Genomic DNA, 19,540 nt, shown 5'->3' with positions numbered 1-19,540 from the left:
TCAAGATTGGGATCCCAACATGTTCTGGTCCACCCTGCTATTTCTCATGGAAGAAATTATTCAGACTCTGTATATGAACTATTTAGACTTCACTTCTCTGGACTGAATTTCTAACAAAGAAGCTCTAAACAATGACTGATAACCCCCAAGCTGTTTGGGTAATTTCCTTTGCAACTCAGTTATCATCTCTATTTTGAAACTGACTTATGAACTTTATTTTTATCTGTCTATGTATAATGATCTTTTAATCATTGCTCCCTTTCCTTTTTAAAAAAATAAATATTAGTTTAGAGAATAAGTATTGGCTTTAAGTGTATATTTGGGTAAGATCTGAACTATTCATTGACTTTTTTGGTAATGTGTCCTGACCTTTGGGGTTGGTAGAACTTTTTTTACATATGATGGGTAAAGACTTGCAGTAATCTACATGTTTGACTTGGCTGTCTGGGTGAGAGCCTAAGGCTGGATTGTTTCAAGGGAACTGCTGTTTTGATTTCTAAGTGACCAGTAAGATGCTGTAGAAACGGTTTCTTGCTGGCTTGGTATCTTATGGAAGAAAAACCACCGGGATTTAGGGCTTTCCCTCCCCCATTCTTTGCAGATTTGCCCTGTTCAAGCTATTTCAGTGTGGCTCCCCTAGAGGTCAACTTCACTCCTAAGTCTCAATTTCAAAAAGTGAATTAGGGCACAACTGCACTACAAAATTAAGTCGACCTAATTTACGTTGTCATACAGCTGCTGCACTAATTACATCTTGTGCGTATCTACACTTTGCTTCTTGTGTCGGTGGTGCATGTCCTCACTCGGAGCACTTGTATTGATTGTATTTTCAGAGTGGGGCATTGTGGGACGGCTTCTGAAAGCCAATAACAGTCGACGTAAGCAACGCAGTGTCTATACTGACACTGTGTTGACATAACTACGTAGACATTGACGCTATGTCTCTTATGGAGGTGGAGTTATTAAGTCGATATAGCAGGGCAGTTACATTGGGAGGAATGGAAATTTTAGTATAGACATGTCCATAATTAGATCAATGTAAGCTGCCTTGTGTATACCTAACTAGTGTAGACCAGACCTTAAACACTTAAGAGTCTAGGACTCACTACATTTATTGAGACTTAGGCTCCTAAACCATTTGAACTTCTGAACATTTTACCTTGTATCTTCCATTAGCGAGCACTGTAATAATTAACAACTAAACAGGTTTGATAGTCTTAAAAAAGTGTAGGTCTATCAGTCTTGATAGTCACTGTTTAATTGTAACAGTGTCTTAATCAAAGAATTCATGGCACATTGGGGGGGGGGGAAGAAATCCAAGTGATATTCGGTACAGTACCTACCTAAGGAGTCATATGCTTCCAAAGGTACATTGTGTTCAGTAAGCAGTTTGCTTATTGTGTTGCTTCATTTGCAACACATGCTGCAAAAGACAGTGGATACTCCCCTGGGTGAAATAGCAAACAAACTGATGAACTAAACGCAATCATCTGAATAACAAATGTTGTAGGAAGCTGAAGACACTTCTAAACTAGGGTCTCTGTGTACAAGATGAGGAGTATTCAGCTGCAAAATAGCCACTTGTCCCTGAGTTACTCCACAAGTTAACATTTGAATGAGATAAGGCTCTTACAGTTCTCCAGGTACAAAAAAAGTACCAGAGGCTCTTGCCTTGCAACATCAGCACCTGTTTGAGTAATTCTTTAACAGCTGGTAGATCTTGCTTGAGTATTGCTATGTGGAGAGCAGTTTCACCTGCAAGGAATTTGGAATCCTTCACTGCCGGTAAAACAAACTAATTTGCAAATTTTCCAAGAGTATCAACCTGGCTTAAAAAATGGTGCATGCAATTTTGCATGACTATTTTTCACAGATACCTATTTATGTCTGCTGACTGTCTGCTTTATTACCTGACTGTAAGGATATGCATTTGCAAAAATTTGGGCACAAAGAATTGCATAGCTCTCAAAAAGCATTATGAAGGTGGCTAAGCATTATTATGTCTATGTTACAAATGGAGCACTGAGGCACAGAGAGACTGAGTGATCTGCCTAACGTCAAATCAGTTGCAGATTCAGAAACAGAATCTATCTAGTTATTTATACCACCCCATTGCCACCGTATCTGAGCACCTAGGTTACTCTAGACTCCTGGGGCCTGATCCTACACCACTGAAGTCAATGGAAATTTTGCTGTTGACTTCAGTGGCAAAAGGATTGGGGCTTCAGTGACCTCAACACTGGCATTATATTTACAGCTCCTTAAGTACCTTCATGCTCGTCTGAAAAGTCCAGACACGTAAGACACACTTAAACTGTCTACCCTAACAGTCATCTCCTCCTTAAATTCAAGCAGGATGGATTATTTAAAACTAATTAAAGTGGAAACGTGCTTTGCTTATATAATGTCTACGTTTCACCGTAGCCCCTTGGTAGTAGCGACTATTAAATATAGCAATTTTTATTGTAGCCAGAATTGCCTTAAATATATAACCCTGAAGATGTGATGAAGGTCCCCTGATATAATCCACTTCTTTTTCACAGTCTGCGTAAGTTTAAAGTAGTACCAGGAGGCCTTTGAGGCCTCCATAGGTGTGTTGGTTTTAGTTGTAAATATTAGTTAAGCACATACTGTACTATATTGTACAGTGTGAGACCATTTCAAATGTTAAACTCATCCAGGAATTGTTTGGCTCTGAAGGAAATTTGTATCACAAATCAACATACATATGGCTTAAAATGGGCTCACATTAACATGGTAGAATGGTTTGCATTCTGACTAGCAATCTGTCTCATGCCTCTGCAGATCAGTGCTGCTACAATGAATAATAATTTTTACCAGGGTGGAAGCCCCCAAGTCACTGACTCAGAACACTGTTTTGCAGCTCCTGCCACAAAAGGTCTGTGGATTGACTTTTCTACAGTGAAGAATCTAGATTCGGACCCACACTCGCTGCTGCTCATGGAATAATTTGTGTCTCTGTAGAATGTCCGTGAAAGTTAATTTTCACGAGCACTCACAGGCCCATACAAAGATATTTTGACAATTAAAATGCTATATTTTTGGTGAACTGAGAAGAATTTACTGCTGCTATGGACCTCTGTACAAAATGGTTGTCATTGGTTCATTAATTAAAGATGACACCTTCTCCAAAATCGCATCCACGACTTCGTTATTGCTGTTAAGTAAGGCGATGTGTAAAATGGTTCCTCCCAAATTCCCTAGAAATAAGGCCTCATTACAGCTAGTACTGAAAAGTGCCTTTTAAAAAAATGTACTTAAAATTGCAATTAAGTTTCTTATTATGCCTCCCAGACAACTGTAAAATGGTCAACATAATCAACATGAATATAGAATTCTGCATTGGCATAAAAGTGTTTTAATTTATTTATAATTTGCATAACCAATTATTTGTATTAGCAACAAAATTCAGGGGAGGTTTGTGCTAGACTCTGTACAGACACAGGTTTAAAGACAGAACTTTCCCTAAAGGGCTTCTAGAGTAAGCAGACACAGAGCTAGAGAGTTAACTACATTTTACAGTTGGGGAACTGAGGCACAGAGATTAGTGACTTGCTTAAGGTCTCAGACACAATCTCTGGTACAGCTGGAATTGAGCCCAGATCTCCTGAGTCCCCAGTCCCAATGCCTTAGCCATTGTAAAAGACTGTCCTCAGACAGCAATTTTTCAGAAGCAAGTACATTTACATTTACAATCATTTTCATGCTTGGAACAGAATGAAGCAATATATAAGAGTTATGACAGCTGTGCTCTCACTGAAAAATCAGCATTTTCATTTTGCAGCAGTATCCGCCTACTCAGAAAATCATTCATCCTTGTCGCTTGGAACAGCTGAGCATCGTTCCTAAAAATAATAGAACATCGTAAACAGGTGCTTTTACAATGAGACCTGGAAATCATAAAGGGTCAGTAACCACAGAACCAAACAGATTTGCCTATGCTTTGTGCTTTATATAATGATTTAATGCATTGCTCAAAAACTGCAAAATCAAAGCATTCACTACTCAGAATGACTGATGGCAACTATAGAGGCCCATTTTCAAACATAGGAACAAATGAACTGGTGGGGAGAGGGAAAGAATCTCATGTAGCCATTAAGGGCATTTAACTCATTTGGACTCTTTCCCTTAACTTCTGTAAACTTCGGATCAGGCCCAAAGAGTTATGCATTTCCAGAAAGCCAAAGCCAGCACTTAGAGTATTTATTTCCAAAACAAATTTCCAGTAAAAAAGGAAATACAACGGATCATCAGATAAACACTCAACCTTAATTATCATAGGATGGCGAGTAGCAGAATTGTAACTGATGACATTGAATGTATAGCAACCATCCATCTTGAAAGATGGTGGTGCAAGCGCCAAGGCAGTTGAGTTGAGTGTGTCATGCTGCAGTGGGCAGAAGGTCCAGTTCTTGAATGCCAGTCCAGCCAGGCCATAGATAGTGCAGGCGTAAGGTGCAGGGCGAGAAGATGAATCCAGATCATCACTAGCGCTTGAGGTCTACTGGCACTTTTCTCTTCACTCTTTGCTTTCCTCTTTCTCAGCCAGCTTTCCTCAGTCTCTCTGGGTACATCTACAATGCAAAAAAAAAAAAAAAAAAATGCCCACAGCAGCATGTTTCAGAGCCCAGGTCAACTGACTTGGGCTCACGCCTTGGGACTAAAAATATCAGTGTAGACATTCCCATTTAGGCTGGAGTCCAGGCTCTGAAACCTGGCAAGACCCAAGCGGGAATGTCTACACTTCTACTTTAAACTGTATTGCCAACCCCAAATGTTCAAAAATCATGAGTAAGACTCAACAAAAATCATGAGATTGGCTTTAAAGTAATGAGATTATGTAAAAACAATAGATTTGGTGTTCTTTTTATTTGCCTTCTGCTTTTTAGAGTCTTTACAGTGCACTGGGGGTCACATTTTGAAGCTTTCTCAACAGCCCCAAGGACTAAAAACTCATTTTTATTTTAAGAATGAAGGCTGAAATCATCACATATCCACTTGACTTCAGGAGCTGGGGCTTCAAGGAAACAACAATTATCATGAGACTCATGACAAAAATCATGAGAGTTGGCAATTCTGTAGCCCTATGGTACTAGCCACTCAAGCCCGAGTCAGCTGACCTGGGCTCTGAGAATCGTTGCACAATTTTGTTTTGTTTTTTTTGCGTGTAGATGTACTCTTTGACTCCCTGGTGCAGCACAACCCTACAGAGTACCTGTTGCTTGTAGTCCCTCATGTAAACGTCCTTGAACTTGAGCCTAGGTTGGACCAGTGGCTTTAGAGCATCCTCAAGTTCTGTACACAAGAGGCCATTTGGAATGCATCCATTGTCCATCGGATGCAGATAACTAAACCAAGGGAGACATCTATGCTTGAGAATAGTGAGTGGAATTAATAATTTTCCTTTCTCAAATACTTCAGTGTCAGGAAATTTCCCCCCCACTTGATATTTAGAATACTGCAAAGACAACAGGTGTGGAAGGTGGTTAGTCTTCCTCATGCCTTCTGTAGATGGTCCAGGTCTCCACCACCACACAGCAGTGGGCTCAAAACACAGCCATACTCTGGTGTTCAGTTATCCCACATGTGCTTAATCAGTTAGCTAAATGTGGTGGCTGCCTTTCTGATAAGAAAATTAAGCTTGTCACCTAGTGATAAATTATCTGCTACGGTTGATCCTAAATAGCAGAACTTGTGCACAGCTTCTAATGTGGTGCTAGATATTAAAACTTCTGATAAAGTCAACACACCGTGTGCCATAATAGTCTTCTTTATAATGATGGTTAGTTCAAATTCATCACAAGTTAGCACAAAGCTATAGCACTGGTCAAGTTATCCTGTAGGCAACAATGTTTTGTTTCCTGGGATAGTCTTAAATAATTTGGGGCCAGTTTTTTTCAATTAGTATATATGTGGAAGTGACACATCCAAAATGTGAGCACAAAGAGGTAATTTTGCATACAGATGAGACTGTGTACAAGCGCTTTGAAATGTGCCCAGATACATCATCACCACAGTCATAATGGCAACTGAACTTCAGTAATTCAGTCCTATAACCACATTCCTATGGCAAAGTAGCCACTAGAGGGAGACGTGATTACACATACAGTACTAAGCAAGTGAATTACTCATATGTTCACTTTGCACATTGAACCATGTATTTTTTCATGCAAAATTATTTTTCTATGCCCACATAAATATACTTTGCATACACAATGTAGACACATATTTTTGAAAAACTTGGCTTCTCATGTCCCCATTTTGTCATTTTTAGTTCTTGATGTATGGTATAAACTGATGCTGGTGCAGATTCTGTGGAAAAAGTGAACACTAACATTGCCAATAAAATAACTGTAGCATTAGCATGATAGCCTTAAGGCTTTGAAATAGGTAACTAACAATGGCTATGCAGACCATATTAGGGGTGACATCCTGGCTTATTTAAATCAATAGGAGTTTTGCTATTAACTTCAGTGGAACCAGGATTTCATCCCAGGTCACTTATTTAGGTGCCTGAATATGGATTTAGGCCCTGAACCTGCAGTAGTGAGAGCACCATAGTTCTCAGACATAAAAAATGGTAACATCCATAAACCAGTCGGAGAGCACTTCAATCTCCCAGGACACTCTGTAGCTGACTTGAAAGTTGCCATACCTCTACAAAAAAAACCTTCCAAAACAGACTTCAGCGAGAAACTGCAGAGCTGGAACTCATATGCAAACTTGACACAATCAAACTGAATGAATAGAGACTTGGAATGGTTCTCTCATTACAAGAAGTAATTGTCACTGTTCACACATTCTCACCTTCTAATCAATGGTTCTGAATAGGCCTCATCTACCCTAACTGAATGGACTTTGCTAACACCTACCTTCCCCATTGTTGTTCCTTACCCTGGGCTGTACATATATACCCCCTATCTGATTTCTGTTTCTTGCATCTGACGAAGTGGGTTGCAGCCCACTAAAGCTTATGCCTGCAGAAATTAAATTTGTTAGTCTTTAAAGTGCTGCAGGACTCCCATTATTTTTGCTGTATACAGACTAACACGGCTACTCCTCTGGAACAGTTCATCTGCATGCAAGAAGTTACAGGTTTACAGTCTCAGACGACTAACCTGAGGCAACCGAGTGCAGTGCGCAAGACCATATTTAAACTTGTAGCCAGCTGAAAATATTGGGAGTTAAACAATTCTTGCTTCTTTAGGGCTATTCTCTTTAAATGATAGTTGACTAAAAGCAAGCCTTGTCCAGAAATTCCATGGAATGTCCACCTGGATAAATTTTAAGGGAGCTTCATGAGCTTTTTCTGGGCGTTCTCTGTTGTCAGTACTAAGTGCTTGGTTGTCACACATGGCAATCATGATAGAAATAATTGAATTGTTTGCAGAGAAAGGCGACATTCCAAAAATGCTGCTTTCCATTAGTGCCGGTAGTCTCCCCCTGGGGCTGTTGGAATGTTGCTGAGGAACTACGGGAGGAGACAGGCCTGGTTCTGACTTTGCACATATGCAAATCAGGAGTAATGCCAAGGAAGACAAGGGAACTGCACGGCGTAAAACTAGTGAGAGCTCAGAATGGGGCCCAAAGGTTTCAGCAAATCATATTTTATTATATATATAGATATGCTTGGCAATTATACTGTTTGTCTCTCTCAGATGAAACAACAGGGTTCAGTGGGTGGACTGGAGTCGGATCTGGATTCTGTTCTCAACTCTGGTTCATAATTAAGGCTGCAGGTTTGTTGTGGTGAGAAAAAAAAAAACGTCTGGCATGATTTTCCAGTTTGTTCATGACATTTTTTGTGTCTGGGATTCATTCTGCAGCAGCAGCAGCTCTACTGGCTTCTGTCCCACTGGGCTGGGCTCAGTTCCTCGCTCCAGGCGTTTTGACCTGGTGCACAGGGCCACAGAACCACTCAGGTTCCTCCATCATCAACGCCTAGAGCAGGAAGTTGGGTCCACCCCACAAGTTGCAGGAGTTGCCTCTGCCTGGGTCCAAGATGCGTGTGGAGCTCCCTCTCGACCCCAGCGCTGAGCCCCAAAAGAAACAAGGTGCTTTGAGTGTAAAGTATTTATTATTGTAGGAAACTAAGGGTATCATACCTGAATGAGTCATCCATTATAACATTAACACACATGTATATCTTGTTTGCTGTACTGCATTCTGCAGCTAAAAAAAATTAAAATATGGTACATCACTAATCTTGTTAACATGAATATAACAGAGCTGATAACGCTCTTGATATATAATATATAATGTTTCAATAAAATGCATTTTGAATAGACACAACAGACTCCTTTATTTTTGTTGCCCTAAAATTGCTTATGATGATTTGAGAAAATAGTGAATAATTCAAAATATAAAGCAAGAATTATTGAATTTCTTCTGAATAAAACTACGTGTAGTCTGGTGATGTGTCCTATATAATAAGTGGAAATTTTTATCTTGCTGTGGATATACTGCTTAGGATCTCTAGTTCCCTTCACAACACAAATATTACAGCTGTAATAATATAAATATATTTCCTGGCAGTAGAATAGTAAGATTTTCTATTTATACACAGTCAACTAATTTACATGCTCAGACTTGAAAAATCCAGTGAAGGTCATTTTTGCAATAACTTCTCTTTGGATCCTTTGTCACACAAATATTTTAAACTTGCAGCAAAGATTGTCATAACCTGTCAGAGGCTAGTCTGTACTGCTGTGATGAGGTTGTTTTTAAAGATCAGGTTTCATTTTCAATCCTGGTAACATCATGATATCTGCTTTCAAAAGGACATGTTTAATTTATTCTGAAACTCGTATTAGATTAAATCTCAAGTTAAAATAAAATGCATTTGTTAAAATACAATGTATTTGTTGGGCAGAGACACCCTCAGATGTAAAATACAGAGAAGTTTTCACTGTAGAGTAACTCCATAATAGTTGGTTGTGACTTTCAGACTGCAAAATATTTACGGTCATTTCATGTGTGCACCCAAAAAAAAAAAAAAAAAAAAAAAAAAAGTCCCTTGAAACAGACTAACCAAAACCAGAGTCCCTGAAGGAAATGTGGCAAGGAACAATCAATTTCCCGAGACTTGGTCCTGAAGTCTTAACATTCTATGTGTGCTGCAGTGTGATTTCCATTGAGCTTTATAGAATCATAGATGTTTAAGGCCAGAACAGACCAATGTGATCATCTAGTCTGGCCTCCCACATAACATAGACCATAAGACTTCCGTGTATTAATTCCTGCCTCAAGTTCACTGGCTGTGGTAGAACTGGAGTGTGTATTTAGAACAAAACATTGTCTGGATTTTAAAACTGCCTTTGATAGAGAATCCACTACAACCTGTGGTAAGTCATTTTGATGTTTAATTACTATCACTGTTTTAAAAAGCTTCACCTTATTTCTAATCTGAATTTGTCTAGCTTCAACTTACAGCCGTTGATCTTGTTATATCTTTTCTCTGCTAAATTGAAGAACACTCTATTATCAAATTTCTGTTCCCCATGTAAGTACTTTTAGCCTGTGATCGAGTCACCCCTTAACCTTCACTTTGATAAGCAAAGTAATTTGATTTCCTTGAGTGTCTCACTATGGCATGTTTTTCCAATCTTTTGATCATTCTCATGGCTCTTCACTGAACCGCCTCCAATTTTTCAACAGTCTTCTTGAATTGTGGACAACAGAACTGGACAATGAATCTAGTAGTGGTTGTACCAGTGCCAAATGCAGAATTAACATACTCTCTCTACTCCCACTCAATATTCCCCTGTTTATGTATACAAGGATCTCATTAGCTGGTCACAGTGTTGTACTAGGCATTCATGTTCAGCTGATTATCCATTGTGACCCTGAGTTCCTGGGGTTGATTTATTTTTTTTTATTTTAAGAAGCTCTCTCATCCTTTAGGTGAGATGGAAATTTATGGCTCTAAGACTGATACCAAGGTACTTTCTGTTAAAAGTGTCCCTAGGAGTTTAATTATATGCCATATAAATAACAGTGACTACATGGTTCAAGAAAGTATAAATTCTTTGGTTTATTGAACTGCTTATTCTATGCATGATCACACTTAATTGGGTGAAATTCATCCCTGCAGAAAGGCTAGCGCAATCCCTATTTACCACTTACTTAGATGTTATAAGCAGGAGTGAAGGAGTTCCTGGTGTTCATGCTGGCCTCTGCACAGGGTACATTTCAGTTAGTGAACAGCATGTTCCTAGTTACAAGCTGGAGGGCACAGCAGCCCATTAAACTCCCATAATTTTAGAGGACAGAAACCTCTGCTGGAGCTGTGAAAAGGGTATTTGTCAGGTTCTGCAATAGTGGATGCTGCAATTAATTAACTCGGACCTTACATGCATGTGGAATAAGGTTTCCTCCAAGTGGCAAAAAAGAGAGCACAGATTACCCAAAGTCACTACTGAAATTACGATAAAACGGGGAAAATAATTTATGAACCTTCAGATGCAATTCTGGTGCTCACCCTTCCAGCTTATTGTGCTATCAATAAGTCAACTCTGCATTATGACCCCTATTTTTCAGATATTTAAGTACACCATTAAAATCCCCCACACTCTGCAGCACATAGGTTATGATGACGTGGAATAAAATATGTTTAGCTGAGTTTCTTGTTGGTTAGCGATGAGCAAAAAGAAAAGCTTTTTAAAATTTCATACCAATTCTATTAGTTTTTTAACTGTGAATTTCTATGGTCTTTGGGGTTTAAATGAATAGTGTTAGCCCTCTCTTAGTATAATTGACTAATTGAATATATTGGGCAAAGCACTTGACTATTCAGTCCCTGGACTTTATTTACTGGTCATATGCACTAAGGGCTAGATTCTACTACCCCCCGAGTTCAAATGGACTGTTCAAGTAGTAAGATGCTATTCTACATGTGTAAAAATGATAGAATCTGGTCCTTGGCAAAGTGCATTCTTCACACTTCCTTTACAAATACCTATGAGCACATTAATTTAAATTAAAATTGTGGCCTTCTCATGCAACTATAAATAGTGTTAATAATTCTTTGGAAAATGGCCATTGGCTAAGAAATTGATATAAATTATATTTAAAATATACTGGTATAAGACTTTAAAAGTACAACTGCATTTTACAAACAGCAAGAAAACTCAGCACCATTCATCCTTCTTGAAATTAGCACCTATGCAGATTTGCCATGTTTTCCAAAACATGCCTATTTCTCTCTCAACAACTGTGAATATCATAGTGATTATTTAATACTATTGTCAGTAAAGGAAGATTTAATTCTTACCGAAGCCCTAGATCGTAAGCTTGAGTAAACCTTCTTCTGAACTGAATGAGCCCTTGGTGAAGGACATAATTTATCTATTCATTGTTTTCACAAAACAGACGGCTTTCTTGACCTGTTCTCATTAGGCGTTAACTCATGTTATTCTTTCTTAAAGAAGACACTGCATGAATTAAGAATTATTGGTTCATGTAAAAAACAATACTGCCCCCAATGCTACTGTTGGCTTTAGGTCTCACTGAAGCCACAGTAAATCACATGAAACCCACAACTTGGCATTTTGGGGCATTACTGCAAGATAAAGAAAGGGTTTACAACCGCATCCTTAGCAAACAGTACCACAGATGTGATAAAACAACTAGAACGACAGTGGCTCAATTTCCACAAAGCAGTTAAGTGGATTTCAGTAAATAATTTGGTTTTTTGGTTTGGTGACCGAACTGAAAAATCAGGGAAAAAATTCTGTTACTTACAAACCAAAACTTTTTATCCTGGCCAAAATGAAAAGCTGATGTTTGTTTAGTTTAACCCAAACATTTCAAATGTTGATTCAAATTGACATTCTCAAAACAAAGTGTTGATTCAAAATGACTTGCCAATTAGAAACTGTTCATTTTGCAAATGTTGAAATGTTTAGTTTCAACACTTCCAAAAATTATTTTTTCCAGCCAAAACTAATTGTCAAATGCAGGTTAAATGTGGGAGATAGTTTTGGTTTCACCAAAAATCCATTTTTTGGCAAATTTACCATTCGCTGAAAAATTCACCCAGCTCTCTACACATAAACATACGTTTAACTTTATGTAGGTAAGTTATCCCAACTCTAGTCAGCAGGATGAATAGGCACATGCTTAAATGCTCTGCTGACTCAAGACCAGTAAGAGTGGGGCTCATTTCAATATGAAGGTAATATGTAAATAGAAACTGGACAGAACTTGTTTGCAGATCATTTACAGCTGCAAACAGCTATTGTTTACTCACAAACCTTTGAGGAAAGAGAAATCGTCTGAAATGAAAATTGTTCATGTTATATTCTCTGAATCAGGTGTGAATTTTCAACAGCACTATTTTCAAGCTGGCCTGAGAAGGTATTGTAGAAGACTTAGGCCTCTTTTTGTAGTATCTCAGACTCTGCATCAAGTTTCAAAATATGCCATGTACCACCTTGTACAATGGCAAAGCTATGCATTTGAATAAGTCCACTAAAATAAATAGTTATTGGGGTATATTGTTCAATATGGGCACAACATAGGAGTTGTGAAAAGGCAACTCCAGTTTATTTCAATGGTCTAAAATGTCTTCTCTCAAAATAACAACCTTCTTAAAAATAACTACACTGTCCTACAGCTGCTTCCCCAAAATACTACCGTATTATCATGAGTGTAACTCCATTTCCATGGTGCTTGGCAACCTCCCACTGGAAATGGTATTGCTGCCATGAAAACCAAGAATGTCTGGTTTGAAAAGCCACCAGTAGGTGATACCAAGGGCCCCTGGCTAGGTAAATATGGGGGGAACAGGGGATAACTGGTGCTTGAGGTAGGAGCAAATCAAAAGACTTAAGGAAGCAATGTTTGTTGCTGTCACTTCCTCCTCCTCGATATTTTTTATGTTAAATGGGGAACATGTAGAGCACTCAGTGATTGATATGGGAAGGCAGTCCCACTATCAATTATGGCTTAATGACCCCAGCAGTTAAATCAGTCAATGTATTATAACATTTTGGACAATTACAGTGGAATTTTTGAAGAGCTCAGCATTAGCCAAACTCTGCTCTGATTGAGTTAAATAGGAGTTTTACCACTAATTTCAGTGGAAACTGAGTAAAACTATCACAAAGTACTTTTGAAAATTCCACCCTTGTTATACAATGCTGCAGTCCTCTCTCCACTCTCGCCCCCTCCGTGAATACATTCACATAAGGTATGAATGGACATGTAGAAAAACAACAATAAAATGTCACACTGCAAACAGATTGGTAACCCACATTTTAGCTTTATTGACTGCAGGCAAGTTTTATTATGCCTCAAAAAATTAAATTCTGCAACAGTGACATTAAAAATACAGGCCAATTTACCAAAATAATTGTATTCTGAAGATTATGTACATATTATACATTTTACAGTATTACATAAACAAGTTTTTTTTATACAGAAAGTAAATATGGTACCCAGCAAATCTAAAATACATGTTGACCAAAACATTCCTCTGAAATGTAAGAAGTATATAGGACACTTAAAAAAAATCAGGAATAGTAAAACCATCTTTAAAAAGTATAATTGAGTTAGTAGAAAATGAATTAAATTACATTCATATTAAACAGTTAAAGTAAAAAATATTAGTTATGTATCATTCAAACAAACTTTTAAAGAGAAAGACGCACACTTTCCTTTATATATTAACACCTTGACGCTGATAGCTATGGTATGTCTCATTTCCAGCAATGGGACATATCCTAGGAAATCCAGATTTCCATTCTTCAGGGGTTAATTCAAGAGTACCACAAGAGTTAGATTATAGCCCTTAGGCCAAACCCCTTTAAATTAAACAGCAAGGGTGTATAACAGTACAAATATTGTATATTTTCATGCACCTCAATTACATTAATTGTAGGACTTGGTATACTTAATACTAGCTTACCAGAGGCCCAGTTCGTTAACATTTTGGCATGCAGTGCTAAAGGGAAGCAAGACACTCTGCAGTGTGCTTACAGAAGTTGTTGTTGTTGCTGGTTTGCTATTCACCAGCTGAGCACAATAGTGTATCTAGACATCCCTCTGGATGACCTCCTCAAGAAATGTGGGGGCCTAAATTCAGAAGAGGATATCCTGTACCGGTCCTATTAACTCACTTAAAATGCCGTATGCTCTTTTAGTCTCCAAAATGCATGCTCAGCAGGCCTTCCAGACAAATGATCATTAAAATGATTTAATGATAGTGTCCCAGATAAACATTTTATGACCTAGTTTGAATATCACCCAGTTATTCTTCCTGTAAGCCTTCATTCTTCTTGTGCAGAGTATGTTTTCAATTGATGGGATTATTTTGATTTTGCATCTATAATTGTCTGAGTCATTCTCCACATAATATATTCTACATGTATTTTATCCAAAGACCATCTTTCATTATCTGCTGTGATTTTTTGTAACTGAAGAACCTTGATACATATTACAATTAAGTTTATAATAACTGTATATAAGTAGTTATTAACTTTAACAGCTCGTGGTTTTATTCTTAAAGCTTTTATATCTTGTATGTTTTTAAGTTGCACTGCATCTACACACTAAGACCTGATCCTGCAAACACATATGCGCATGCTTACCTTTAAGCATGCAACTAGTCCCATTAAAACCAATGAGACTACTGATGTGCCTAAAAGTTAAGCACATAAGCATTTCAGAATTGGGTCTTCAGTGCATAATTCAACTAGCCCGAACTCTCACATGTATCACTGAAGGCATTGAAACTCTTTGAGTGATTGAGATTGGGTAGTTTCAGGCACGAGATCACTTCCCATATATGTTATAGTGTAAACTGAATGCTCTTTCCAAATCTGGACAATATGAAAGTTTAAATTTATACCAAAAATGCTCTTTTAAAACATCACCAGAATTATGAAAAGAATGAGACCTTATTCCATTGCCTGTCTTTGTAAAACCTTAATATAAAAGAGATGCTAATCTAGAATATCAAAATAGTGTATTTACCTATATGTATGAAAGCATCTAATAGAAAAGTAAAAAACATAAGAGGCAAACTTTGAATTATTGTAATTAAATACCCTTAGAAAAAAGTTCTTTACAAGCAGGACTCTTTTTGTTGAACATAACACATAAAACAGCAAAGAGTTACATTTCCCCTCTTCTATGGGCTTTTGCTGCAATGGCACCACCTTCCTCCTCCTCCTCCTCTTCCTCCTCATAATTTTCTTCATGGCCTTCTTTTTGGTTGTTTTCTTCTTGAACTCCTGGCTCATGGTCTGCACCTTCGTTATTTTTTTCATCAGCCTGAAAAGATAAAACAAAAATGGAAGGATTCTGTGAAACTACGTTTAAACATAAAACTTTTAAAAAAATATATTGTCTGTTGTTTACAGCATATCGCAAAACACCTGGCTGAGTTAGGGTAAAATTCTGGTTCAGGACAGAACTGGTAGTTCTGAAGAAGTGAGGGCAAAGGAAGCATTAAGCCTCCTAAATCTAGGATGCTTTGGAGGTTGAAGCATCATAACTCACAATCTCTGTGGCGCTATAGGCCTGCCTCCGGCCCCATCCACTACGTTGAGGCTTGCAAAGTGGCCTACATAAGGCAGCCTGTAGCTGTCCTATACAATTCTTGTGCCAGGGGGATTGTTCCCTCCCTTTTTCTGGGGTTTTTATAGCCCTGTATTATGCCACAGGGACTATAATGGGGATGAAGATCTCACCCTTTAGAATCTGATTCTGTTGAAATGAATGTTAAAAGTTTCACTGGATTTCACAGAAGCCGGATCATACCTTGAGTGAGTTACCTTAATAAATGCAGTTATAATAGAATATTTACAGAATTCTATAAACCTTATACACTACATAATAGCACATTACACAACACAGTTAACAGATTCAGGGAGAGATTCTGTGCTCTGTGTCTTTATTGTGTAATGTCTACCATGACATGACCGTAGGTTTGTTAAAGACAACTAAAGCTACTATTTTATTCTACCTACATTTTCATCATTTTCACCATATGGCTCTTCAGCATTGTGTTCCAGTTCCTTTTTCTTCTCTTCAGTCAAATCTTCCTGGACCTTAAAGGCACAAACACACAGCTCTGCAAATTTCTAGTTTCCTTTAAAGTCGCCTGTGGCAAGTATAATCTTTACAGTATTAAAATGCAAAAAAAAAAACAAACCCAAAAACTGTTAAATCACCAGCACATTGTTCACCTGCTCTGAAAAGAGATGCCTGAATTTCAAGTATAACTGTCATACAGTGCTTCCCACTACCAGTCAACACACATGCACGTGCCACGCGCATCAGAACTGAGATTTCTATATCAAGTTCATCCCTCTCCTTCAAAAATTAAAACTACTGAATTAAGTCTGTACAGTGGTGCTGCCATGATACAGCAAAGAGTTCTGATTAAATCAATCCCATCGGGGGATTCTCTCATTAGATTTCAGGCTTGATGTGATCCAGACATTTAGTGGTGCGTGTATATAAAGGACTGTAATTTCCTCCATAATCCTTTTACTATTCTCTCACTGGTATGTGTAGTGACCCTGAGGCTGAACTCCTGGAAAATGCTAGCAATACCACAGAGGGGGAGAGAGAGTGTAGGTCAGTTCTATGCCTGGCCCCTTGGTGGCTTCTTGCCCAGCTTCCTAAACAAGCAACTAGCTTTTCATCAGTGGAGGCCTCAACTCTTCCTTTTTCTAAAAATTGCTCATCCAAATGGGTTCTTGAAAAGTTAAAAGTTTCTCTGCATGGGTAAGTTGCACTGATTTTTAACTTAGTGTTTCTAATAGATGTAAGCTAAACTGCAGTAAACCTGTCTTAAAATGAAATAAGAGCATCCACATGGGGATTTGCCCTGGTTTAAGCCAATTTCGTTCAAATAACGCCTCTAGTTAAACGGGTGCAATTTTGTCATGTAGACAAGCCCTTTAGCTCCTACCAGTACAAACTAGGAACAAAGGGCCCAAATAATACACCTCATGGTCTCCAGATAACAGCCCTTCTGTGTAGAAGGGGGGTTCTCCTTTTCCCCTGCCCCATCTCACTTGCTCTGCACAGCATGGAGAGTGTTTCACAGATTCAGAGCACTGAGAGGGAGAAGAGGCTAGAGAGTTGGCAGACTGAAGGAAGAGGGCTGAGGCAAAAGCAGTGCTAAGAGAGGGCCTTCCACTGATTCCTTGGGATCCATATGGATCCTGGGTGATCTGTGGGCAACTCCACAGCCCGTTTGACAATCCAAGCCTCTGGATTTTTGCTGATGCATCAGACAGCAGCATGTTGCCCCAGTATTTTATGATTGGAGTATAACAGGATTACATCTAAAATCTTGGTATTAAATTTTAATTTAGCATAGAGGCCTTGGTGAAAATTAGAATCCATTTTTTTAACTGATTTTTGTAGTGGCTTGCCAGTACTGAAATGTTTTCTCATTCTCTATAGGAAAATTCAAAAGAAGCAGAAATGTAAAGTTCCTCATTCTACTCTGGTGATATACTTGGATCCATTTTCTGGAAAGACTATTGCTAGGAATGGAAGAATAGCTCATTGTCCATACCCATTCCATTCTCAACCAATCTGTAAATATTGCCAGTAAAGGTACCAGTCGTCCTTTTATGGACACACCACATCATTTCACGTAAGACACTGAATAACTGCCAGAGGCAATTTACTCCCTGTCGCTAATGACCTGGGTTGACTTCAACGTATTTTAAGAAACTGGTAAATGTTAAGTACATGCCAGTTAATCTAAACAAAAAGTAGCAGAACTTCATAAATGAGCATTGAGCAATCATACCTACTGCTTTGTAGTACCGTATTACATGTAAAGCAGGAAATGGCCATTATTAAAGTGCAGAAGAGCTGCAGATCAGCACATAGGCCATGCATGATTAGTATGCACCTCAAAATTCTAAAGAAGAAAAACAAAGTTGTTTTGCTTGTTTTCCCAGTATGAAAGTAGCATACTGACAGCTTCTTGGCTATTCAGTTGCATGAATATTGGGAGCTCAAATTATTAAAAAGGAGCATGGATAAATTAAAATCTGAGCTAAAGAGCCAGTAGTTAACCAAGAAAGTTGCTTGCATGAAACAGAGGTATGTGATTAAAGCATGAAGTATCAATGAGGTTTTCAGTGACACTTGGAGGGCTAGAGCTTTGTGTGTTTTTCCCCTACACTGTGATTGGCTTAGGGCATGGCTACACTAAAAACTTAAGCTCACCTATGTTAGGTTGACTTACAGCCATTGCAGTTCATGTCCACACTATCCTCCTCCTGCCGGTGGGACTGAAAGCCTGGGCATGCAGCTCCCCGCCTCCCTCCGGCTCTTCACTGGGAGCAGGCTCCCCACTCTCTGCTGGGAGCATGGCAGCCAACCGGGTTCCCAGCCCGTGCCCGGAGCTGTCAGCCAGACTTTCTTGTCAATTTCAAGGCTCCATGCTGTGACAGCCAACAGCCGGTGTAAATAACCTCCAGTGTCTACACAGACACTGCATTGCCCTAACTACACTGACATAAGCCCTACGCCTCTGGTGGAGGTGGAGTTAGGATGGCCATGTAGTAGGGCACTTACATCAGCAGGAGTAAGGCTGTAGTGTAGACACTGACATAATTAGGTCGACGTAAGCTGCCTTACGTCAACCTAACTGTAGTGTAGACCAAGCTTCAATCTTTTCAGTAACTGCATATTAACGCTAAATTAAATAGGAAATTAATGGACTGCCATATGTCAGCATAAGTACTCAAAGGAAAAAATGATGATTGAAGTGTTACGTCGATGGCCAGTGGAGAAGTGATGATGACTTCCCATCTTTCATAAAGTCAAAAACTACTATGGGAAAAATGATACTTTAGATACAATTTACTTTTATAAAACGGACTGACGTTCACCAAAGTGAACTAAGATCTGTTACGCTACCTGAGTTTCATAAACACTCTACTCTCATTTTATTACCTCCTCTTCTCCCTCTTCTTGGTACTGTTCATCCACATTATCTTCTTGCTGGTCAGGATTTCCTGCCATCTGCAGAAACAGAATGGAAATGTAGCTCTACCATCCATGTCTCTTAATTTTAGCAGTGCAGATTGCTATAGCTACTTGCACTGCAAGTAAAATCTCCTATATGCGAGAACATTAATGTAGCAATAATGGCACATAAATTTGTAACTTGTTGAATATCATTAATATTAGACTGGCTACATCCTTTACACCAAGTCCAATTAAAAAGACAGTGGACTGATTGTAATGAAATCATTGCACAATACCAGTCAGACTACTCACAGTATACAAGACAAAAATACAGTTCCTGCCTTGAGGAGTTTACAGTCTAATGGCAAATACAACAGGCAGGATGCAATGGGAAGCCCAAATAAAAAAACTGACCAGCTGTTCATTGGGAAACCTTGCTTGTGGGCTTCATGGAAGAAGTAAGTCTTTATTAGGGATATGGGTGAAGACTTGGCAGTGGCCTGGAGATCTATAATGGATAGTTGTTCACACATGTAGCTGTGCACAAGGTGACACGGGGACAGTAGCA

The 19,540-nt window shown here is 38.7% G+C and overlaps 1 protein-coding gene and 1 long non-coding RNA gene across 5 annotated transcripts in view; one reads left to right on the top strand and one right to left on the bottom strand.

Moving 5' to 3' along the window:
• The window catches only part of LOC137145660 (uncharacterized), a 43,547-nt gene that overhangs the window by 11,683 nt on the left and 12,324 nt on the right, over positions 1-19,540 (top strand). The gene's annotated exons all lie outside the window — the stretch shown is intronic.
• GOLIM4 (golgi integral membrane protein 4) overlaps positions 13,273-19,540 on the bottom strand; it is a 56,841-nt gene continuing 50,573 nt past the window's right edge. For both annotated transcript variants that reach the window (XM_067536541.1, XM_067536542.1), the window contains 3 exons: positions 18,958-19,026; positions 15,996-16,076; positions 13,273-15,297 (listed from right to left, as the gene is read on the bottom strand). In XM_067536541.1, the coding sequence (XP_067392642.1) occupies positions 15,139-15,297; positions 15,996-16,076; positions 18,958-19,026 (309 nt within the window). In that variant the 3' untranslated portion in view covers positions 13,273-15,138. The remainder of the gene's footprint in view (positions 15,298-15,995; positions 16,077-18,957; positions 19,027-19,540) is intronic.

Source organism: Emydura macquarii, unplaced genomic scaffold (assembly GCF_026122565.2).
Source record: "Emydura macquarii macquarii isolate MOO-44397 ecotype Brisbane River unplaced genomic scaffold, CSIRO-AGI_Emac_v2 contig_3603, whole genome shotgun sequence".
Lineage (NCBI taxonomy): Eukaryota > Metazoa > Chordata > Testudines > Chelidae > Emydura > Emydura macquarii.
Note: the sequence above shows the minus strand (reverse complement) of the source record. Positions and strands in the feature narration are given on the sequence as shown.